Genomic DNA, 25,194 nt, shown 5'->3' with positions numbered 1-25,194 from the left:
CCTTCCTGATCTTAGACTCAGGGGGATCCCTATTGCCTAGAGAAGAAAAGTGCTGCTTGGAAGGTTAGCAGCTTGCCAGGAAGGTGCAGAGCCAGGACTAAACCCGCACTGATCGAGCTGGTCGGGAGCTCTGTACCCAGCATGGAGAGAGGCATACCAAAGGTATGTGGAGCCAAGGTCAGATTCTTCTAAGGCGCTCGTGCCTGCAAACAGATGAGGTACAGGACTAAAAGTATGAAATGCGCTCTGCTGCACTGTGTGAAACTCTCTTCCTTGGATAAACTCCCTGCAGGAGCTCCTAGAAAAACAGACTCACTCAGGGACTCAACCGGCAGTCCCGGGTTAGTGACTGATCTGGGAATTTGCAAGGGTCATGGAACCTTTATAACCAGCCTTGGAGGCAGGTACTTGTATCCCCACATTTATGGATGCGTCTCAGTGCTTTACTCAAGGTCACAGAGCCAGCAAACAGCAGAAGGACCTGAAGTCCGGTCTCCAGACTCCTACCTCACCGCCATCTCCGCCTCTCCAGGCCAGACAGACCAGAAACTGAGCAGTATAAACCATTTTAGAGGCTTCCTGAGCTAAACCTATAAATGGAAATGCTGAACTCGAAAAGAGAAGGAGGGAGGTGGCTTTCAGAATCAAATCGAGACGTTGTTTGTAAAAAGTATACATTTCACTATCCCACTCCCATCCCCAAAGAGACTTCCTGATTCAAGAGAACACTGACGCTGTTTAAACTTGACTTTGACTTGCTTTGACCTTAGCAGACAGAATGCTTTTAAGATTTCTCCAGTAATTAATTAAATGGACATCATAAAGCAGATAAGCCTGACTCCACAGTAATGAGCTATTTTACTATCCCACATATAAATTTTTCTTCATTATACAATTCCTTTTCATGAGAGCAATGCTGTTCTTGAGAAAACAGAGAGGGCTCTCCAGTTTTCTGCCCCACCTTACCTTCTCATAGGCTGTGGGGGTCCCAAAATGCATGGTCCGTGTCACATCTGTCGTCCCATCCCTTTCCAAAGGAAAGGACAAATTAGTTTTCATTCAAAATAAGCTTTGGCTCAGGGGGCCCCTAGGTCCTGCAGTCAGTTAGGCATCAGGCTCTTGGTTTGGAATCAGGTAGTGATCTCAGGGTGGTGAGATCAAGCCCTGTGTCTGGCTCGGTGCTCAGCACAGAATCTGCTTGAGATGTTCTCTCCCTCTGCCCCTCCTGCTTGTGCTCTAAAGTAAATAAATAAATACTTTTCTTAATTAATTACTTAATTTAAAAATGAGACAAAGTGTGAGAGCAAGAATGGCCACAGATAGTGAGAGTGAACTCAGTCAGGTCCTGACACACACACACACACACTCTTGGTCTGCAGTGTGAGGCCTGTCTCATGGGCGACACGATCACGGGGTGATAAATGAGAGGGCGGAGGACAAAGGAAATAGGAGCAAGTAGGAGCCTGCTTCTAGCAAAAGGGGGCCAAGCTCTAGTTCCTCCCATCAGGACAGCAAAGGAGTGGACCCTATAATTACCCAAAGACCTCTCTTAGAAGCGCTAATCCATACTGACAGAGTAACTTCTGAAATCCTGCTAAAATTTAGACGTGAACCAAAATTTACACCAGTTACCCAATTAATACCCTGAGCTCTAAGATGTTATATTACGAATACAAACACACACATGTCCCAAGGCTAGGCTGTGGTTTCCACCTATGTGGCAGAGCCCGCTTAATAATCAAGTTCTCCAGGGGCACCTGGGTGGCTCAGTCAGTTAAGCACCTGACTCTCGGTTTTAGCTCAGGTCATGATCTCAGGGGCATGGGATGGAGCCCTGCATAGGGCTCTGCGCTCAGAGCAGAGTCTGCTTGAGAATCTTGCCCCCTCCTTCTCCCTCTACCCGTCCCCCTGCTCTCACTCTCGTGCTTTCTCTCCCTCTCCCTAAAATGAAATCTTTAAAAATGAAAAAAAAAAAATCAGGCTCTCCATCAACCACAGTCCCAACTGCAGTGGCTGCCCGTGCTCTCTGACTGCAGACAACACCCATTCCAGCTCCTTCCATGGTTCCACAACAAGACCCAGCCAAATCTTGGGTTCTCCTCTAAGAAACTTTCTAGAGGAGGAATATGAAAGCAGCGAGACATGAAGATGGAAATTCAGAAATTCAGGGGCAACCCTAATTTCTCATTTACTCATTTAAAATTAATCCCCCACTTCCCAAAGTCAGGAGGCCGCTGCAAGTGCAGAGTTAACAGGCAGTTTATGAACTAGGGCAGAAGTCTTTCCAGTGGTTTCGAAAGCTTGCTTTCAGTTATTTATTTAGTATTTAACAACTTCCGGCCAAGAACTAAACATTTCCATCAAACAGTCTTTTGTGAGAAGAGTCACCACTGGACAACTTCAAGCAGGGGTGAAAGAAAGGACAAGACATGAGAAGGATTCCATTAGGGGCTGGCGCACAGTGAGATTCCCATCTGGGTGCCCTTGGCTGGAGCCTGGCACCCCCTATTCAACTTTTTTGACCCAGCACCATCCCCTTCTATGGCAGCCCTAGTTCACTTACTTGTATTGGGCTCCTGAGTCGATCAGGTACACTTCATCTAGCGACAATGTCCTATTCGTCTCAGGGACCGGCCTAAGAAAGTTAATTAAAAATTAATTATTCCACAAATGTACTTGCTGAATCTGGGAGGAGACGTATAAAACTTCCTTATACTATTCCTACAACTTATATAGGTCTGAAAGTATATCAAAATTAAAAGTTACCCACTAAATTGATATTTCAAATAATTTAATCTTCTAGAACTACTCAGTGATCCAGTCAGGCTATCCCCCCAACTGGATAAAGAGCTCAAGAGAAGGAATAATAATGTATTTCTTTGTATCTATCTCCATTTGTGTCTGGAACAAAACAGTTTCATGAAATAGTTGTAAAAGCTACAAAAATAATAATCATTAAATGCAAGAGGACCAAGCTAGAATCCTGAGAACTAGGAACACAGCAGCGAGGAGTCATCTGTCTCTGTGGCTGGGCGGGGGTTGGGGGGGGGGGAACCAGGCCCCATGTGCTTCCCAGACCCCCAGACAGACAGGAGGCGGATGTCTCAATGTGGGAGAAAAACTAAAGGGATTTTTATTAGGAAAACGAGTGAATCACAATGTTCTTATGCCGTAGCACTTTTTTTTAAACGAACAAGAAGTATTTTTAAAAAGTGATCTGATTTCCCCATGCCATTTCCAGACAGTCCCACTGCACTGGGAAATGCTAGAAGGGGTAAGGACACCCCAAGTCTGCCCACAGCTGAAAGAAGGACTCCTTCATTTCCAACCACCACCCACCCCTTCTCTTCAGCACAAAGGGCATCAGTGATGATCACTCCAGCTGAACAACTAGAACCAGCTCCAGGCCCTGCTTCTCAACAGGCTTCCAACAGCCCACGGCGAAAAAATGTCAAAGTAGAGCTGAAATTTTTTAATGTGTTAATTACATGCAAAATTCTAGGGTAGTATCCAGCCAAGAAATTCACCACCTGAATTAAACAGAAGACAAAAACTGAAGTCCTTTTTATATTTTAATTTTGGAACAGAAGCATTACTAGGAGAGAACTGCACAATCACATCTGTGACAGTCTCCCACACACAGGTTCAAAATGTGCCCCAAGACTAAAAGCTCTAAAAGCAATTATTAGAAGGGGGGGGGGGATCTCCGCCTGTGTACGGCACGGTGAGAAAGACCAAGTGTTCATCCACTGACTGTGCATCACAGACATGGAGCAAAGAACTCAAAATGCCCAACACTAGGTAAAACCACTCGATTGGGCGAATCTAAGCTGGTGCCCAATGGCCAAGTCAAGTTCCATTTCCCACCATCTCTGCAGAAAAATTAGTCCTAACCTTATCAGTGCCCCTCCTGTCTCACAGCACAGAGAATGCTCCGCTCTGTGAGTCCACAGGCTCTCAGAGCTCATCTGCTGAAATTCTCCATAGGCTGGGCGCCCGGCCTCAAGCCCACAGGGAGGGACGAAAGGGTGCTGATCACCTCCTTCACCACAACACGATGCTCCACAACCTAGTGCTAAGTTTTTAAGTATGGAGGTGACAGAGCTCACAAGATGTCTGGACTCATGCATCAGGAAGGCTGCCATTATCAGGAAAGACAAACACTAAAATATTCCGATCTCCATGATGAAGAGCTACGGAATACAGCTTCGGATGCCTCAGAAGGGAAAGAGGGGGACAACCCGTCTGACTACCTCAAGGAGAAGGTCAATGCCACACACCTGGGCCTCAGAGGAGGCTCCCAAAAGGCAGAGACTTGGAGATTTAGAGGCAACAAGAGAAAACAAGTTCTCAGTTCCCATCTAAGAACAGTCTCAACAGACACAAGGAAGTGGGCACTGGGGCCTCGGGTCAAATACTGCCTCTCCCCTGCTCAGGCTCCCGTGCAGAAGCAGCAGCAAAGCCAGGAAGCGAGCAACTCCGCATGCCTTACGCGTAGTGAATGATGGCGCCATTGGGTCCCGTACTGGAAATCGTCGGGAAGCTCAGGTCCACGAAGTCAGCCTGTTGCCTAGAACAGAAAGACACAGAGAGCAGACCGGCTTAAAGGATTTTACCGTGCTGAGAATCAGGATCAGGGCCCTCTCAGCCTCACTGAACTCACCAAAGAAACAACCACAATGTTCATCGACCCCCCCACCCCACCCCCACCCCTGTGCCACACGGATCTTCACCTGCGAAATTCCTCGGCTTTGTCAGCAGCTGAGATCTCGGTCACGCCACCTTTGGGCACCTACGAGGGAGTTGCTTATAAATCATCTGGGGTGATAAATTCATGTGCTTCATACAAGGTAAAGGATGCATTGAAAGCCTATTTTGTCCTCACTTCCCACGTCCCCACTGTGCCACCTACGGGACACAGCTGAAGGCTCATCTTTAACAAGGAGGGAATTTCCAAAGACTCTCATCAAAGCTACCTAAACTAGAAGGATTTCTATCCTTTCAATTTCTCACTCAGCTACTTGTCTCAGTGTTATATCCTAAAACCTCCCCTAAACTTAATCCATCTAAGTTTAAAAATTCAAAGGCATCTCCTGCTAGGATATCATCCTAAGAAAGTTATCCTAAATAAATAAAGAAGATAAATATGCAAAGATATCATTACAGGATGATTGATAATAGCAAAAAAAAATTTAAAAAGATCTCAACACTTGAAAACAGGAGGAATGGCAAATCGGTCTAACCATGAAATGCAACCTCTCTACTTGGATCCATTTTTTTTTTTAATGCAGACAGAGCTGACACACGATGTGATGTTAGTTTCAGGTATATGGCACGGTGATTCAGCATCTCTGTGTTACGCTGTGCTCATCACAAGTGTAGCTACCATCTGTCACCACACAACGCTTTTACTATTTGGATCCTTTTCTAAAGGCCTCCAAGCACGTGGAGAAGGCTCACACTATGGTACAGAGTGAATAAAATACAAAATCACATCTATACACTGAGAGACATGTAAAAATGATTTACACAGAAGAACACCAGCCAGAGGAATAAGCTAGTTACACAGGTGGGAGTGAGGGTTAATATTCTTTTCCCAATTTAAGCTACTTTTAAAGAGTTGTTTATATAATAATTAAAGGGAACATGAGACTGTTTAACAACAACACAAAGAAATCCCCTGCTGTCAACCAAAAGGAATGAAAAGGCAAGCAACTAATGGCCAAGGGTCAATTTACTATCAAAGGTTTTAGATCTTAAACTGAAGTCCAAAATGTACACAAAGACCTTTTCCTCTTAACACAGTCAGCTTGCCGATAATATTATTTTGAGTCATTTTTCCTTATAGTGAAATCCCACTTAGTTATAGGACAATGCCTTGACCCAGAAAGGATCCTCTCTGTTAAGGAAATTCTTTCCTCATCTGTATTACTATTTTCTACAAATAAAAAAATTTCTAAATACACACCAAATTTCCAGAAAGAACTACCAAGAGTAGAGTCCTAAAATTAGATCAAGACCTTGGACCTCATGGTCACCAGAGCACGGAGGGGGCCATGGTTAGAATCACATGTTGACAGTTTCTGAATAATGGCCACCCACGTGTTAAACAAAGACTAAGAACCAACCTCTTTCTCTAGCCAGTTAAAGAGTTCACAGAGGGCAACAGCATCTTTAATCTGTGGAAACAACAGAGACATTTTTTTTAAAGAGTTATTACTGAAAATCAGCTGGGCAAATTCAGAGCCCAGCCCCAACGCGGGACTGAGAAAGCCGGACCCACAGGGCACAATCACCACCCAACGGAGCTCTCCACGCAGGTGCTCCCTGCGATCAAGCCCACAGCAATTCCCACCAGCAGGGACAGGGCTCCTGGGCTGTTCAACGGCTCGGGCACAACCAGGAAAGGACCTGCCAGAAAGCAGGGGCAAATCCCTCAGCAGGTGCACTCCCGCTCTCCAGAGGCAGGAAAGGCAAGCCACTGCAACTTTCCAGACCCACCGCTGGCCTTGAAACATACTCTGGGCCTTTTGAGAAGGAACAGAAGCATCACCTCTTTCTGTGGTGTACGCTGGACTTTGTGAAGATCTTAGCGTACTGAGTATTTTATCTCATCCTCTCATTAACACTGCAAGGCTCAAAGCATTTCTGACCTCGTGCCAGGCTCAAAGCCACGCAGGAGGGGAGGGCCTGGGCCTTCCGACCACCATACACCCCCTCCTCTGCACCGGCAGCCTGACTCACGTGGGCTCGCCTCATGCCTTCTGATTCGGCAGAATTCTTCACAGCTTTGGCGATGCAGATGGGAGTGTAAGGCATACAGCATCGATGGTCCTAGGAGCAAAAGGAGTCATGTGGGAAGTCAAGCCTGGCTCCACACACCCAAGACCAAGGCGATCACCTCTTCGCCTGGCCCATCACGCTTAAGAACACGTCATCTGAAGAGTCCCTACTCAGGACCCACCCCACTGTGCCTGGGGACTGAAGACCGGCCCCTTTTGGTTGAGGACTCTGAGCATGATGAAAGGGGCTTGAGCTCTTCCAAAAAAACAAAGTACATCAAGCAAGGAATTTCTCTTCTATCCCCCGCATCCTTGGCTCTTTGACACTGCTGACCGCCGGCCATCAAGACGACATTGCTTTTCAAGCCTCCATGGTCATGGTCAGAGTTCACTAACGATCAAAGCTTGACCGAAATAACCCCTTTCCTGCCACACAAAAGAGGCTTTTTCCCAGTGTCTGGGGACACACAGACTGATGAGGGAAGGGCTCCCACTCCTTCCTCCATCTTGCTCAGGAATCACACATCACCTACTCTTCATGGTCTGATCATGAATGGCTAGGAAAGGTCCTTCCCGACTTAAGAACAAGTTAGAACCCAGCCCTGCGTTACAGGCAGGGGATTCAGGACTGTCTTGCACTTGCACAGAGCTTGCTGAAGGGGTGCATTCTCTCTCCACTCTTACTCCCTCAGTCTCCCATTCACATCCCCCATGAAACAGAGAAGGCAGGCATCATCCCCTTACTCTGGTCAAGGAAGCAAATCTGAGTAACTGAGGGTCACACAGTGTGAGAGTGGCAGGGTGCACTCAAAAGGCAGGTCTAGGGGCCAGATCCAGGCTCTTCCCAGGATGGAGAGAGGATCCCCCTGGGCCTGTCCAAGGCCACTTGGCAGCCAGAGGCCCAGGGCGGGACAGTCGAAAAGGCTACATCCAAGGTAGCTTAGATTCCAGTCCTGCCCTGAGCCCCAGTTAAAATGAGGAGACAGGAGACTGCTTAGCATCACCCAGTAGGGGCTCAGTAAAGGGCAAGGCGGTCACGATCATCTGACCTCCAACAAGTCCCCAACTTCCCAAGCCACTCTTCCCAAGGGCCTCCAGTCTCCTCAGCTATAATGTGTGGGGAGAGGGGCACACAGAGTGTTTCCCAGACGTCAGGCGCTCTCTTACCACCTACACAGCCCCTATCCTGGCTGCCTACCCTCTAGGCCTTTTTTTTTTTTACATAACAGTTTTCTTTAGACCATCTTTAAATCAACTTAGTTTCTTCAACCCTGACTTATGAAATAATTTTTACAATCTCATGGTCTCAAACGCTAGAAATGTTTTTTCTAGTATACACTAAATTGCTTCTGAAACAGATAACATTTAAATAAACTTAAGTTTTAATGTATACCCCCTAAAATTATCTCTCGGGTCACACTGTGGAAAACACAGAGGACTCATGAGTTCTACAGACCCTCAGACTCTCAATATGGCTCAGCCCAAATGGCTCTTCCAGGGAGACGGCATCTCTGGTCTGACAGCCAGTCCCAGAGATCTTCCAGAACAACCTCTGTATCAAAGACAAAGCTGCAGGAGGCCAGGACTGGGAAGGGGCTGGCAGCTGGAACGTGGCAGGCTGTGAATGGGCCTCGGCGGGACTACCAACCTTGGGGATGGCCTCGCTCACGGCATAGCTGGCCTTGTCGCTGACCCACACCTTCTCCCTTGGGGAGAGATTGGCACACAGAGCCTTGAGCTCGCTCAGGATGGACTTGTAGGGAAGCACCTGGATTCTGTATTCAGCTTCCAGGCCCAAGTCAAACAGCAGGTGCTCCTTCACACTGGGGGCATCTATGCGGTCACCATCAATGAAGAGCCTGCAGAGGGGCGAGAGGTGAGGTGACAGAGAGACTAGGGCATGTGAGCGAGACCGGGGGCAGTGGGGGACCACAGATATACAACGGGCTCCATCTTCTAGCAACAAAACCAAGCAGCTTCTCCTTCTTCCCCATTCCCTTCCCAAATCCTGTTCAAGTTGTGTCCCCGTCCGTGTATATGTTATCACCATCCATCTCACTCCCCCAGCCAGGACCTGGGCACTGTCCCTGATGTCCTTCCTTCCCTCCGCTAAGATCTACAGACCTACAGTCTAAATCCCCATCAAGTCTGTCCAGCCTTGCCTCCAGCCCTGCCCAGTCACCAGCCGGGTTCAGGCTGCCACCGTCTCTCCATTGGATTGGTGCCATGGCCTCCGAGCTGGTCTCCCGGCATCCAGTCTTGCCCCTGGACACCCCAGTCTCAAAGCCACAGTATTCTTTATGATTTGCCAACTTGATCATGTGGTTCCTTATAAAAAAAATCCATTCAGTAGCTCCCCCATGTCCTCAGAATAGAGGTCCAAGCTCCTGGACTTGTCTCACTGGCCTTCCTTTATGGAGCCCCACTCCCCTTCCAGACTCACACTCCACGTTCCAACAACACTGAACCACTCCAGTCCTCCACAAGCACTGTGCTCTCTCCTGCCCAGAGCCATGGTCCATGCTGTTCCCTCTGTTTAGATCACCATTCCCTTCGCTCCCCATTCACTGAGCCAACTCACATGTGCCCTTGATCTCTGCTTCAATTATTACTGGTCATTCTCCTCTGACCCCCTCAGTGGAGGCCAGGCCCCTCCAGTAACACCAGTACCCATCCCACTGACAAGTCAGTGCCACTTAGATGCCTGAGTCCCGTGAAAAGACACCCATCTCCCCAGCTCTAGCCCAGGACCCTGCCTGTCTCAATCGTCCTAGCACCCAAGAGAAACCCTTTCAACTTAATAAACATTATCAGAATAAAGAGAGTCATCCAAATCCAAGAGCAACCACAGGAAGGCCACAAGCGATTCTTGAACAGAGAGACAATTCAACAAACCACAACTGAGGGGGTTTTCCTGTGTCATTTCTGGCCTTGGAAATGCCTCGGTTTATTTCAATTGTGGACCCAGGATTGTACAATGGAGCGTAGCTACATCTCCCTTTGCACCGGCTGCTACAAAACTTAGAATCAAATGTGGGACCTGACCAAGACCTTGCAGCAGAAATTTTGTGAACTAACCTCACTGTGTTTTGTTTTTTTGTTTTTTTCTCACTGTGGTTTTGTTCTGATGTCTCTGCCTGCTTATTTTTTTAATCTCCTAGAACTAGAGATACTTTCTTTCATAGATTTCAAGTCATTGGAGAGATTAAGAGAGAGGCAAGATGTAAAAAACACCTAGTGTTTAGGAAGACCAGAAGGGAAAGGAAGAGAGAGGCAGGAAAGGGGGAAAGTGGCGCCTCAGCAGGATCTCAGGCAGGGGTGGGGTTGGCCAGCAAGGGGGACGGAACCTCTGAGGAGCTGCAAGGAAGGAAGGATTTTCCGGTGTGGGGCCAACACTCACATGATCGTCTCCAATCCTATGATTGCATAGGAGAAAAACACCGGATTGTGCTCCACATCTGACCCTCGGAGATTGAACAGCCCTTAAAAAAAATAAAATAAAAAGACCCTGTCACCTGCCTGACTCGAGATTTGAACAGGTAGATTATAGAGGGAAGCACTTTGGCATGCATGGAAGGCTTCCGTGACATCTCAGAAAAGCTGGAAACCTGACTTCCTGGTTCCACCTTTGGGCTGCAGTTGCTCACGTCCACCAAATGATGGCACCAGAACTGTATCTTACGCCGCCGCATCACCGTCCCGGGAACAGAATGGAAGTTAGTCAAAAAACTTGAGGATGACCCTCCAAACAAAGAGCTGAAATGGTCCGCCTGGTGGTGACCTGCCAGGCCTGGCCTTGCCGCAGGGAAAACCTTTGGCTCTCCCAAGTGAAGGGAAAAGAGCCAAGCACTCTCTCCCTTCCTATGACTAGGGTAGAAAAACTGAGACCCACCCAGGATGAGGGAGCCCAAATAAGGCCCCGGGCTCACAGCCACGGAGCCCCAAGGAGGTGGAGCTTCCCAACACAGGAACAAAAGCAGTGAGTCAGCAGGGCTCGGGCCCATGAATGAAACCCAAATCCGAGCCCACCCAAGGGTAGGCTGTGGTGCCAAACCAGGGTGGAGGACCCTCCTACAACCAGGGTGGAGGGGAGTTTGGGGAGGTCGTAGGTTTAAGAAACTAGGGAGGCCAGCAGAGAGCATCGCTATCTACAGTCCCCTAGCTTCCAGCTGCCTGATGCTTGCTCTCCTGAAGTATAAAAAAGACCCTGGTGAGAAAAGTGCTGCCTCTATTTTAGAACAATGGCTTCTCACAGTAAAGCAATGAAGCAACATCTTTTACCTATCAGACTAGCACTTTTTAAAAATGACGGTACCTGGGACTGGCGAGGGTGAGGCTGGACAGCCATATTCATATCCATGGCAGGCAAATGTCGAGATGGGTCCAAAGCCCTGCCAAGCACACACCCTCTAACCTGTAACACCGCCCCTAAAAGCCAACCTCAAGTAGAAGAAAATCACCAGAAACCAAGACACGGACTCTGATGCACTAAGATTTTGACGGCAGCATCATAATAAAATCATGGAAAAAGCAGAAAATAACCCAAAGGTCATCCTTAGCGTAATGGTTAAGTAAATTACGGTATAACCATATGATTAGATATTTATTTTTACTGTATTATTGTATATGCTTAGAATATACTGATACATTGGAAAAATCAAGCTATAAAATATATATATGCAGAGACTATTAACAGTGACTATCTCTGGGTAACGAAACTATAGGCGAGTTTTTTTCTGCTTTTTACTTCCTTTACATCTTCCAGCTTTTCCACAACAGGAATGTGTGTTCTTAAAATCAAAGGAAGAAATTAACTTTATATATGTTATTTTCCCTATTGTCAAGGTTGTTAATTAATTAAGAATATTAATCACTGACACAGGCCTGTCAAGCATCACTGATATCTGACAAAGTTTTGGGGCTGGGGATTGGAAAGACAGGACACTGTGTAGTAGGGTCTCTTTCTCCAGTGAGAAAATAAAATGATAAGGTAGTGCCTCTTCTCAGTTACCCTGGGCCAAATCCAATCAGAAAACAAAGACAGGACAGGAAGGTTCAACCAGATTCCTTCAGGTTCTGAAACAATTACATAAGGGTTACATAAAGATTCACAAACTATTACTGTATCAAAAAGGCTGAAGAATTTTCAGTTCCTGAGTTTTCTGAGGTCAAAGTATTTCGAGAACATTCTCACTGTTAAGAACTTAGGGAACTAGAGGAAGAGCGTAGAGAAAAAAATAATCTCCTAGGACGCCACTTCTGCAGCTAGAGACTCACGAGTGTTGACAGACACAAAATGCTAAGAAATGTCCTTCCTCAGCAGTGTCACAGTCCTGAAGAGACTGGCCAGAGGTGGCCATCATCTCTGATTTAACATCAGCCCCTAGCTGAAATACTGCTCCGGGCAAAGCCACATTCCTCTCCGAATTCTTTGGAATGTTTTTTCCATCCTATTCGGTGTATCAAATACCCATTGGTGACATAGTCTCTTCTTTACTCCCTGGCCACGCAGAAAGCGGACTGGCCTGAACACAGATTCCCAGAGAACCAAGGAAGAGACTGGGTAACATGCCCACACAGTCAAGCCAGAGCTCTTACATGCAATCTCATCCAGGGCAGTGACCACAAACCACACGACGCTCCTCTCAGCCATTTTCAGCCGAAGGTCCACAACCTTGTCCTTCCAGGAGATGCCTGCAAGAAACAGATGTGCTTGGGGCGTCTGGGTGGCTCAGTGGGTTAGACCTCTGCCTTCGGCTCAGGTCATGATCTCAGGGTCCTGGGATCGAGCCCCGCATGGGGCTCTCTGCTCAGCAGGGTGCCTGCTTCCTCCTCTCTCTCTGCCTGCCTCTCTGCCTACTTGTGATCTCTGTCTGTCAAATAAATAAATAAAATCTTAAAAAAAAAAAAAAAGAAAGAAAGAAACAGATGTGCTTGCGACTCTGGCTCCAGGGACCCACGGGAGTCAAGTCAAAGAACCCATCCCAAACACTGTTAACCAGCACCTTCATCTTAGAGGGAGCGTGTTACTGGAGCAAAGAGGAGCGCTGGATTCAAACCTCTGTCCAACTCTGTCTGACATTCGAGAGCCCTGACTGCCTCACCCACAAAATTAATGCAACCAACAAATGTGTATGAAGAATCTAGACTTCCCAGGCATAGCTATCTGTCAGGCACTGTGCTGGTCACTGCAGTTCCAGCTCTGAAAGATACCCAGCCCCAGCCCTTGGGGCTTATAATCTAGAAGGAAAGACCAACAATTAATTCAGCAACAGTCACATTTCTCTGTACAGGGAGCTATGAGAGCATATGCCTGGCAGAGAAAACTGAGCCAGTCCTAGAGGCCAGGGGAATATCACCCACCACCTTACATTCTTAGAGCCCAGAGACTCACGTCTTGGTGTCAAGACCTAGGAACCCCCTGCCATCTGACTCACTGTGACTACTACTTCCAAATCACACTTGCCCTGTCACAGCCAAGATCTCCCTATGGCTCTCCAGATGAAACTGCAGCCCTAGAGAAGCTCACCCCATCACCACCACAACCACCACCACCACCCGCCATGACACAGCACTTACAACTCAGGTTACACCCCTGTGGGAACAGGGTAACCATCTGCCATATTCACCCAGCACCTGGCACAGTGTCCCGCACGTAGTAGGCACTCACGTCTGTCCGAACAAAAGCGTATCCCGTACCCACCCCCCCCATCTGCTCTTCCCTCTCCTACAAGTAACGGGTTCGAGCCTCTGATTCAGTTAAAAAAAATTCAAAACATGCTCATGGAAAATGGTTAGCTGACCCGGGGCCACTCACTGGACCTATCCCCCTCAGTCCACGCGACCCTCCAGTGAGGGCGTCACAGGGAAAGCAAGCTGGGGGCTGCCCCCACAACCAGCACCGCTTTGAAGATCAGCTCGGGAATGCTGTTTAAAACTTGGCAAGAGTCTGGGCTGTAATGCTTTCTTCCCAGGACCCCTCTGGGCAATCTGCCTACATTCCAGACATCCCCCATCCACCTCTCCTCTTCTGTTTGCACCGCATGCCTCCCTCCCCTGCGGCCCCACCTCCCTGGCCTCTCTCTGCAGCCCTCGCTGTTCCATAAATCCACACTTTCAGCTCCCACGAATGGCTCACAGCGCTCACTCCTCACCAACCACTATCACACAGGCCAAAGAAACCCACCCACGCCCAAAGCCTCTAAAGCAGGTTTCTAGATGTGGGGGGTGGGGGAGGACAGCTAGGAAGGTAAACCTACAGATGTGGGCAGAAGAAAAGGAAATGGAACCTAGAACCCACCACCCCCTGCCCCGGCCCTGCTTCCAATATCAGACATGTTAGAGAGGCAGTTAGCAACAGTGTGGTAAAAAAGCCATCTCAGCAGTGGCCAAAGGTCTGCCCAGAAAAGCATGGCAAGAATTAATTATGCAAAATAAGTGGCAAGTAGGTGGCCACTGCGGAAACACAAAAAGCTCCTGCTTCCATCCAATGCCACTGGGCCAGGGTGGGGCAAAATCCTGCCACAGGCTCATGCTCAACTCTGATGCGGTGGGCTGGCATGGGGAGAACGATGACAGGTGCAGGGAATGGGGAGGTTGGCTGGGGGCCCTGTGGGGTGCAGCGGGGGTCTGACCTGTGTAATCCAGGCCCAGTGTGAGGAGGGGCTTGCACGGGCGCTCAGGGCGGTCTGTCCAGATTTTGTCCACAAGGTTCTCCTTGACAGGAATGAGGTGGTGGCCTGCACTTCTCAGAACCTTGGCCATCTTCTTCCAGTAATCTGGGGAGAAATACACACGGCCCAGCCATGCATGAACCAAATGCCAGTTCAGCTAAGGGAAGCAACAGTGCCTTCTGAAAGGCGATCTTCCCATGACCTAGTGCTAGGTCTGCAGGATGGGGAACTGCAGAAAGGTTATCTTCACTACCCACAGACTTACCCTGCCTCTCTGCCAGAACTCTTTTCTTCACCTTGATCTTTATCATAACATCAAGTTATACCGAGCCCCCGAGATCCAAGTCCCACAAGCAAATAAAGAATACGGAGAACCATCTAGAATCCACTTCCTCACCCACACTGGAAGGACTCCAGCTCACTCACCTGTAGGAATGATCAGTGGGTCCACACCAACCCTGGATCCTTCCGGAAGTACACTCACCAGCCAGTCTTCCTGAGTTGGTGTGTCCTTCAGACCTACAGAGGGAAGAATGTAGAAGAAACAATCCCCAATGCACCCAAGCTCGTAGTCCTACCCAGAAGGATGCAATTCACCAACATCAAGATAACAGGGTCTTTACAAAGCATCTTCTTTCTATAAGGTGGACAGGCGGCACCTGGAAAATCTGAACTTTCCTCAATCCTGGAAGGCTGCAAGAAGGGTAAGATGGTATATTTAAAAGCATATGATGGAGCACCTTGGGTGGATCAGATGGTTAAGTGTCCAACTCTTGGTTTTGGCTCAGGTCATGATCTCAGGTGTGTAGGATTGAGCCTTGCATCGGGCCCTGCACTCAGCACAGAGTCTACTTGAGATTCTCTCTCCCTTTCTCTCAGCCCCTCCTGTTCGGCTCTCCCTCTCTTTCTAAAATAAATCAATCTTTAAAACAAAAAAAAAAAAACAAAACAAAGGGGTAAGAAGACAAAAAAAAGAAAAAGAGAAAGAAAGAAAAGGCAGATTTTCATTTGACTCCTGATAAAAATGGCATCCTGGGAACCACTGCAACAACGGTACACGTGTCATTACAAAGGACATCCTCTCAGCCTTCAGTCACTTTGCCACTCCTGGGCACTTGATGAGCACCTGGGTGGCAAATGGTGAAGGCTGGGAGCCAGGGACCTTGCTCACATCCCCCACCAGGTAAGGGAAACACGTGCCACAGTGCTCTTCCCCCACTGGAAGGCAGGGTGGCAGACAGGAGGCTCCCAGCCCTGAACCAGGCCTGACTGGATGGCTGACACAAGCCTCAGCAGGAAAGAAATCTTTCCAAAGATTACAAGAGGGCCACACAGGTCCCGCCACCATCATCTTTACGATGGCTCCCTGGCTTCCCAGTGCCCAAGAGCAAACAGCCCTTCCCGTTTCCAAGAGACTAGTCACAGGACACCAAATAAGCTTCAAGAAAGGAACTGAAGTTATTTTTGATATTCCAGTTTTTCTCTAATCTGAGCCAATACCTTCTGCGTTTGGATGTATGCTTCTTAACTGATCAAATTTTTACTAACAAGTTAATGCCTTGGTGAAATAGATCTATATTTAGAGTGAAAGTTCGTATGTTCTAAAACAGTACTTATCTTTACTGTTTTCCCTCCTGACTGCTGATAACCACATAACCACAGAGGGGAAGTTCAAAGGTTTATAAAGAAATGAGCTCATGAATCTCAATTCCAAAAAACTGCCTAAAAGCTGGCACTGAGTTGTTATTTTGCTATTTGATTCTTGGCTATTTCTTTCCAAACCGCTAGAAAGCCACTTACTAACGAAGTTTCTTTTAATGCCCCTAGTATGACTTTTATAGGATGAAGTCATGCTATTTCCTAGCAGACAGATAGCTGGCAAAATCCCAGGGATGATTCACTCCCCAACCAAACCCACCAGAATTTCCCTACACAGGAGAGATGCCTGAGGAAAGGGCGGCTTAGGAAAGACACGGCAGAGTAGAGAGGGACTTGGAAGGAAGGACGACTCATCCCCAGGGCCGCCACATACCTACATGAAGGAACAGGCAGATAGAATTCACCCCTTTGACACTCTGACCCCTAGTGTGCTGACAGCTGGAGAAGTGAGCCCCAAGGATAACCATACCCCAGGGGTACACTGAATGATCCACTGGGGTGAAGCAGAAAGTATTAAGATGTCTATTTTTTCTAAACAATAAAGAAATTAGCCTGTCCTCACATCTGAAATGCAGATGGACACCAGTACGTACGTACAAACACAGACACGAGTAGACACGTATGTGCAGGGTGCACACACCGTAACAGAGGCATGCGGTCAAAAAGTTTAAAGGCCGCCACCTGTCCATTTATAACAAATGTCTGCTTCCGGGTGTGCGTGTGCGTGTGCATGTGAGAGAAAGAGGGCTTTCCGGCACCATGAACTGGGTTGCATCCCCTAAAACTCGTATGTTTAAGTCATAAGGGTGGCGCTCTCATCTGATACGATCAGTGGCCCTTTCAGAAGAGAGATCTATCTCTCTGCCAGGTAAGGACACAGTGAGATGGCAGCCGTCTGTCAATCAGGAGGAGGGCTGTCCCCAGAACCTGACCAGGTTGGCACCCTGATCTCAGACTTCCAGCCTTCGGAGCTGAGAAAACAGATTTCTGTTGTTTAAGGGACCTAGTCTATGGGATTTTGTTACGGCAGCCCAAGAGGACTAACACGCCCTGAATTCTCGAAAGGGTCCTTGACCTCATCAAAGGGTTAAGATTCAGACACCCTGAGGAACGCTCAGGTCCCTTCCCAAAGCTGGCCAGCTAAAGTCGGGCTGGCTGAGCCTCTACACACCCATCTTCATGAGCGTCCAGTTGCTGTCCATCTGCTTGGCCGCCTGGAGAAAGTAGCGTCCGTCAGTCCACATGGCCGCGTGCTCTTCCGTGACGATGGCCGTGCCTGGAGCAGGGGAGTAAAAAAAAAAAAGAGAAAGGCTTCTGACAACCACATAGACAACCGCACGTGGCAGCAGCAGGCAGGCAAGCCCAGTGAGAAGCACCGGCTCTGTGCGGCCCGGCCTCACACCACCACTCACTCTAGGGGACAGGTGGGCCTCTGAAAAACTCTAGGCTAGAGAAGTCGATGCCACTGAGAACCAGCTGCAGGTCATGCTCTGAAGGAAGCAGTCCTCGGGCAGCCCCGGCTGACCGGTCCCAGCACAGAACCCCACTTGCAAGACCGGCAGAATAGGGGGCTGAGCACCTGCAGTCAAAACGGTCTCGTATTCAACAAGACAGAGGTGGAAATGATGCCAGCACAGTGATCACAGCAGTCTGCTCCTCCAAATGCCCCGAGGGAACTGCTGCACCTTTCCTGAGAGAAACCAAGTGGAGTCTAAGTACTCACAGTGACTCGCTAGTCACCAGCAGGGAGCTCACGCCTCCCACCCCTACCTGCCCTCAGTCCCTGCAGGCCCCACAGAACCTGGGGCTTTTGGCAGAGCGGCCAACCAACACGAGCACGTCTACGAAAGGAAGCAGTTCTTCCGGAGCCTAGGAGCCTAGCTAGCGTAACAGAAGGGAATCTGAGGCGGGGGGAAATCACCCCAAAATTCAGGAGCACAGTTTTGGAAAAGTTAGGGCAGGGTAGCAATGTAGCTCAACATGAACCTCTGTTATTTAAACTGAAAGTGAAATTACTGAACCCCAAAGCCAAGCACTTAGAGGATTACACAGGACCAGCAAGCTGAGGTAGGGGTTCTGGGGTGCTGTTAGGGTCCCATTTCTTATGTAGAGTACTAGTTAAACAGGTATTTTCAGTTTAATTGATGTAATTTTCCGTATGCATGCTATAATCAATAAAAAGTTCAAAACGTTTTTAAAGAGCAAAAGAGTTTTTAAGAGCAAAAAAATAAATAAATAAATAAATAAGAAAAATAAATAAAACTTTAATAGTAAAAGCATCAAGAAAAGGGCCACTGAAAGGTGAACTTTGGGAGCTGGGGGATGCCGGGAGTTCACACCTCTCTGCAGAGGCTGAAGGGGGAGTGTCTGGTTTACATTTTCTTTCTGGTTCTGTCACAGGCTGAAACTTGGCCCAGTTATTTTTGGAAAGCGAACAAAAGTACAGAAAGAACCAAGAGAGAATTTAGCAACTCACCCGCAGAGCCGTCAAATCCAGAGACGAAGGCCCGCCGACAGTCACACGGAGCAATGTACTCGCTCTGGAAAACAAAAAGGAAGGAGAAGTGGACCTCGACCGGTCACGTGCGACCGCTCTGCACGTGCTCAGCTGTGTGCGAGGTCCAGCAGGGACACAGAGGCTGGCGAAGCCTGGGCACCGTCAAGGAACAGACAGCCTAGCAGAAAAGTCAAGCTGAACATGAAAAACGAACGGCGCACACTGCAGAAGACCCTAATTAATGAAGGGCTAAGAGGGCTATTCCCGCCAGCCTCTATTTCTTCTTCTGGAGAACAAAAGCAAATCAAGACAAAGCATAATAAACTGCGCTTTCCTCACTGACATCTTACTCAAAAAACAAACCAACAGCCTTCTCCCTTCCTTACCACTGACATTTAGGCATCTGTTATTTTTCTGAAGGGAAAGGCTGAATTTCTGTTTTAGGTGCCAATAATTCTCTGAGATCTCTTTAGGCATGAGCTTGTTTCTGAACTTCCTGTGTGTGTTCCCCTCCAAGGTAGCGTCACCAATCGCTCCTATGCAGACCCTGTCCCTTCCTATTAGGAAATACATGGAAACGCTCCCTCCAATCCAGAAAGCTTCAGCAAAAGAAAACGTCATAACCCAAACCAGGTCTTTGCCATTCCCTTGCCTCTAAATGCAAGGGGTGGGAGACTGGAGAACACAGTAGGTTCTCATTCCCATGCAGAGGGTACATGGACACGGGGTGCCTTCCGCCAACAGCCCGCGAAGCACAGAGAGTTAAGTAACTTCCCCAAAGTCCCACGAGCAGCAGAGGCAGGCCTTGAACTTGGGCTCTGAAGCACTCGGCCACGCAGCTGCCATATGACCCATCACCTCCCATCCTCCTAACAACTCTCCAGGACAAGACTACTGGCAAAAGAGAAACCTGAAGGGTGAAGACAGAAACTTTAAGCAACCTGCCCACCCCCAGGTCAGCAGCAGGGCCAGGATGTGCTGGGCGGGAAACCAGAGCCACAGCTCCTTCTGTTGGCAGCTTTCTCTGGAGCTAAAGGACCCGACAGGGTTAAGAATGCTGAGGACGGAGCACGGGGCTGCCGGACCAAGGCCTTTTTAGATCAACACAAACTAGGGGTGAGAAGGCTTCCACGTCTCACTCCTGCCCCTTTCACCGAGGCAGTGCAGCCACAGCCCCAAAGCGGCCACAGGACCGCTACCCACGGGGATGCCAGAGGGGCCAGAGGAGGGAACCACGACAGGGCTCTAGGTGACACCTGCCACCAGCAGGCCCCGCGATGTGGTCCGCAGCGAGGCTCACGGCATCTCTCAGGCTCAGTTCCTCATTTCTAAAACAGCTCTCTTCAGACTGCTGCAAGCGACAGCAGGCCCATGTTTTATCCCCAAAACAGAGAAGAACACTTGATCTTAGCACTAAGAACAAGAAGAAACGGCCCTCAGCAGCATTTATGAACTGCAGAATTCTCATTTGATTATAACCCAGTAATCACTGGATGCAAGTGAAAAATGGGGGGCAGAGGTGTTCTCCCCCCACCCTCTTCTCCTGGGGTTGCTGTGAGGAAGAGTAAGTGAATGTTTAAAACAACTCACCAGAAAGCTGAGAGGGCTGCATATATATGCAATGGAACAGAGAGTATTAGTTTCTTCCTGAACGATGAGAAAGCAGCCAAGAGGCTGGGCAAACTAAGTCAACAAAAGTCAGTCTGGTGCTCTAACTCACAGTACACAATGGGGAAGACCCAGCGGACACTTCTGCTGGACAAGGAGGTTCCCCTACTTGGGGCTCGCCCACCTGTGACACACAGTGAGGATGCCAGCAAAGGGCGGGCAGAGAAGTACTGCTCATCTTGGCACAGCCAGACTCTTCCAGGCAGGGACGCAGCTCTCCAGGAATGCCCCACCCATACCCAGGCAAGCCCGAGGAGAGGGACAGGGCCTCTCAGAGGAGCTGCCTATCCACAAAGGAAGGAGGCAGGTTTCTCCAAAGGGAGGTGGAATTAACAGCAGGTGAATGTGTTTGGTTTGGGATCAAGACAAGGTCTGGGCAAGAATGTCTAGACATGACCTAAGTAGTCAACATGCCAGGAAGCCGTCACTGACCGAAGCTGTCACCTCCACACCAACAGGCTAGGCAGGGTCCAGACAAGCACTGGGCCTGGGCCTCCCACTCTTCCCCCAGCAGTGGAGCTGGCAAAACCCAAAAACATTCTCCCCAGAGAATAGAAAAAGGTCTAAAATAAGCCAAAGCCTTAGCATGCTGGGAAAAAGAAACAAGGAAGCAGAGCTATTGGCTTTTTCTCCAAAACCACCATTTCTCTCCATCTCTAAGACCAGCACTCAGTCCAGGCCTCCAACATCTCCACCTCGACCAAGGACCCAAAAACCCATTCTTCGCACACACTGAGAGTGACCTTTTCCCAAATGTCTCTGTAGGCCCTGTTAGCATCCTGTTCAAAACCCGCCAAAATCTCCCCATCATACTTAGGATAAAACCCAAACCCAGCCCAGTGTCCAATGCACTGCCTGACTAGGCCCTGCCGTCCTCTCAGAACACTCCTCCACTCTCCCAGCCATTCAAGACATTCAAGCCACACTGCCTGCTTTCTGTTCTCTGTACTTTCCAAGCTCATTCCTGCTTCAGGGCCTTTGCACAGGCTCTTTCTTGTGCTTACCAAAGGCTCTCTTTGATGGTGGCATGGCAAGCTCCTTCTCAACACCGCATTTCAGATCAGATGTCACCCCTGCAGAGGGGCTTGCCTGGACCACCCAGAGTGGCCACTTGGCCTTTACCTCTGAGTACAGCACATTTTTCTAGATGTTCTCTTCTTTCTTACATTATTATTGTATTAACCTGCCCCAAAATAGAAGCTCCATGACTCCGGGGTATTTGTCTTTTTTTTGTCCCCGTCCCTAACCCTATCAAAGCATAGGTAACACGTACTAGTCTGGCCCTTAACCAGTATCTGCTGAATAAATGAACAAGCAGAAGGAAAAATGAACCTTTTTCCCTCTACCTAGTTAAAACCTTAGCCATCTCTGAAGGTGAAGGAAGGGCTACATCCCAAGGAATGTAGGTGGCCTCTAAAACGGGAAAAGGCAAGGAAACAGATTGTCCCCTAGAGCCTCGAGAAAAAAACACAGCTGCAGACCCCTGTAGACTCCAGAACTGTAAGATAATAGGTTTCTGTTATTGTAAGCCACTAAGTCTGTGGTCATTTGTTACAGCAGCAGTACGAAAATAACACATTATTCAGACCAGCAGGGATTATAACTGTGGGTTCAACTTCAATGTCTTGGGGTACAGGCAAGTAAACTAAGTAAGTAAAGCAGGATAAGGAAGTGACTTTTCCAGAGAGCAGCTCTTCTCAGCTGAGTCCTGTCATGCTAGAATGCAGGCCACATGTTCCCACCCTGAAGTACTTCAGAAGCTAAATATATGTGTGTTCATGAGAGATCACCTAACTTTTAAGTGTTGGCACTGAATTCAAACAACATAAATAATACACAGCCAAATAAAGCACATCTATAAATAAGAAAAAAAAAAAAAAAAAAAGCTTTAGCCACCTCTCAAAATCCAGCTCAAACATGTTCTCTTCCCCAAAGTTTTCTGGCCCACTCCAAACTCAGAGAACTGCCATGTGTCAGAATTTTTCAGGATCATCCACACTGGCATTTATCCATGCCCTGCCTTAGGTGATGATAACACACCCTGTACTGTTGCCCACAACAATATTCCCGTCTAGGACTTCATTTCCCAGGTCCCCATGCAGCTAGGTGGAGTCACATGACTAGTTCTTACCAATGGAATGTGGGGCCGAGGTGATGTCTGGGTCAGGACAGTTAAAAAGCAGTGTGGCCTCTCCATACTCCTCCCCCTTCCACCAGCTGGAATAATGGCATCAGAGGATGGAAAGAGCCTGGATCTCCGAATCACTCTCTTCCTAGTAGAAGAAAGTCACACACCAACCAAGAACACCCACTCCAGACCACTACGTAAACAAGAGACAAGTACCAGGCCACTGAAACTGTGAGATGTGGGACCACTGCTAGCAATACTCTAATTAATACAGTGGATAAAATCACTCCGTGATAAAAAATCACTACTCCACCCTAGAAGAGAATCTGTTTAAGAAATACAAAACAGGAAGCTGACTCCAGGAAGAATGGGAGTAGGACAGAGGTTAGGAAAATCTGATTCAAGTCTTCCAGAAGGAGGAACCATAAAAATAGCCAAAAACTCAAGTTGGCAGAGTCACCTCGGACAGAACATGACCCTTTGATTACACTACGCCCAGGAGCAGAATATGAAGCCTTAAAGATGGGGAGGATAAAGACTCGGGATTTCCAAGCAGTGCTGGCACAGCTCTGGCCCCAACCAAGGATTCTCCTGGTTTGGAGCCAGTGGCACCGCTGAATCTTAATGTTTGGCTTAGATGGGACATGAAAGCAATGAGATTCCCGGAAAGAATGGACAATTCCTCACTGTGAAAGTCCCCCTGGGCCCAAACTCATGATTACCACAACCCTTGTTTCGCGTTTACAAAGAACGAACCCTCAGAGTTGCAGAGGACAGAGAGAAGCAGACTCCTGGAGTGCCTGGTCCTCGCGTAATTACGCGTTTGGGGTGCATTTTCTCTCTAGCACGGAACAGTGTGTGGGTGTGTGTATTTGTGTTTCGGAAAGCACACAAAGGACAGAATTCAAGATTCCCCTTCACTCTCCAGCACCCTCCCTTCCCCACCCGTAGGAGAAATTCCATCAACCCTCAATCTAGCCTGAAATGAAACAATCAGGAACAAGAGTCACAGAGAACAGCAGCCTCTCTATTACTGGGAAGGCTGCTGTGGCAGGTCACACACAAAGCCAACCCTTGCTCCTTGTCCTCACAGTACAGGAAAGGCCCCAGAGTCCCAAGTAGCAGTCACCCCAACTGTGCCCCACCTCGCCAAAGGTACTGAAACAAGGAGCTCAGGATTTCTCATTTGTTTCTCTGGATGACCCCACAAACCCTCCCAGGTTCCAACCTTCCCAAGCCCCTCTCCCATCTACCTATAAGGTCCACACTCAATCTGTGTTCTACTGCTTCTCCTCCAAATCCTTCCCCTCTTCTCTGCTCCTAAAGCCAGCACCAAGTCCAAGCCCTCCGGACCCTGACTCCGGGATCCCGCAATGGTCTCCCAATGGGTTCTCGGCTCCCAGTACGTCCCTTCTCCAATCCACACTCAACACTGCATCTTTGATTGTGTCACTCTCTTGTTCCAAAGCCCTCAGTGGGTCCCTAGTATCTGAAAAAAACCTAAATCCCTGACTCACAGATTCCTCATCCAGGGAGAAGCCATCCAACTATAAAATTCTGGGATCATGGGGCGCCTGGGTGGCTCAGTGGGTTAAAGCCTCTGCCTTCGGCTCAGGTCACAATCTCAGGGTCGTGGGATTGAGCCCCGCATCGGGCTCTCTACTCATCAGGGAGCCTGCCTTCTCCTCTCTCTCTCTCTGCCTGCCTCTCTGCCTACTTGTGATCTCTGTCAAATAAATAAATAAAATCTTTAAAAAAAAAATTCTGGGATCATTAGCAGGGGATAGAGCTGTGGAGAACCTGGAATGTCTGTGGTTTGGCCAGTCTCACTGCCATTCCCCAGTTTAACAAGGAACTGCTTTGGGCATATTAGGCCCAAATCAGGGTATCAGATTAGAAACAACTTTATAGGGCACCTGGGTGGCTCATTCGGTTGGGTGTCTGCCTTCGGCTCAGGTCATGATCCCGGGGTCCCGGGGTTGAGCCCCGTGTCGGGCTCCCCGCTCAGCAGGAGGCCTGCTTCTCCCTCTCCCACTTCCCCTGCTTGTGTTCCCTCTCTCGCTGTGTCCCTCTCTGTCAAATTAAGTAAATAAAATCTTCTAAAAAAATTTTTTAAATAAAAAAATTTTAAAAAGAAACAGCTTTATAATAACAAGAAGAAAAAATGGCTCAAGACCACCACCCAGAATGAAGAATATCAAAATAAACCTGGCTTATCTTGGCTACAAGGACATGCCCTACTAGTACACATATAGACTGTATCCTAACTCCAGGAAGAAGAATACAAACTGAAATCCCAACCCACCCTTAACCAGAAACTTTCAACTTTTAATTCAAGTCACATTCACAGTCCAGCCTTTCCTCCACCGAGGCCTCCCCTAGAGGCGAAGGCTCATGCATGAAGCAGAATTGTAAGGAGTCTTCAGCCGGGACGCTACAACAGGCTGTGCGACCCTCTCACAGGGGACACCCGATTTCACACAACAGTGTGCTAGGGGACTGTGAGGGCGACTGTTCTGTGTCACCCTGGGGGTTAAGGCATCCCCAGAGAGCTAGCTGGGAAAACACTATTTCTGGCTATCTCTGTGAGGTGGTTTCTGGAAGAGACAACATCTGAATCAGCAAACTGAAGACATCCTACCTATGTGCTCAGCATCCAATCCGCTGAAGGTATGGAAGAAAGTGGAATTTGCTCTCTCGTTAGAGCTGAGACAGCCATCTTCTCCTGACCTCAGAGATCACCGTTCCTGGTTCTCAGGCCTTTAACTCAGACAGGGACACACGCCA

At 48.4% G+C, this 25,194-nt stretch overlaps 1 protein-coding gene across 3 annotated transcripts in view; it reads right to left on the bottom strand.

Annotated features, from left to right (window-relative positions):
- Positions 1 to 25,194, bottom strand: part of XPNPEP1 (X-prolyl aminopeptidase 1) — a 55,723-nt gene that overhangs the window by 8,007 nt on the left and 22,522 nt on the right. For all 3 annotated transcript variants that reach the window (XM_080822717.1, XM_080822716.1, XM_080822718.1), the window contains 13 exons: positions 18,591 to 18,654; positions 17,286 to 17,390; positions 14,882 to 14,974; positions 14,417 to 14,560; positions 12,381 to 12,476; positions 10,183 to 10,264; positions 8,431 to 8,641; positions 6,745 to 6,834; positions 6,129 to 6,179; positions 4,734 to 4,792; positions 4,493 to 4,570; positions 2,564 to 2,635; positions 967 to 1,027 (listed from right to left, as the gene is read on the bottom strand). In XM_080822717.1, the coding sequence (XP_080678843.1) occupies positions 967 to 1,027; positions 2,564 to 2,635; positions 4,493 to 4,570; positions 4,734 to 4,792; positions 6,129 to 6,179; positions 6,745 to 6,834; positions 8,431 to 8,641; positions 10,183 to 10,264; positions 12,381 to 12,476; positions 14,417 to 14,560; positions 14,882 to 14,974; positions 17,286 to 17,390; positions 18,591 to 18,654 (1,206 nt within the window). The remainder of the gene's footprint in view (positions 1 to 966; positions 1,028 to 2,563; positions 2,636 to 4,492; positions 4,571 to 4,733; positions 4,793 to 6,128; positions 6,180 to 6,744; positions 6,835 to 8,430; positions 8,642 to 10,182; positions 10,265 to 12,380; positions 12,477 to 14,416; positions 14,561 to 14,881; positions 14,975 to 17,285; positions 17,391 to 18,590; positions 18,655 to 25,194) is intronic.

Source organism: Martes martes (assembly GCF_963455335.1).
Source record: "Martes martes genome assembly, chromosome: 14".
Taxonomy (NCBI): Eukaryota; Metazoa; Chordata; class Mammalia; order Carnivora; family Mustelidae; genus Martes; species Martes martes.
The sequence above is the reverse complement of the archived record's forward strand: the minus strand, read 5'-3'. Positions and strand labels throughout refer to the sequence as shown.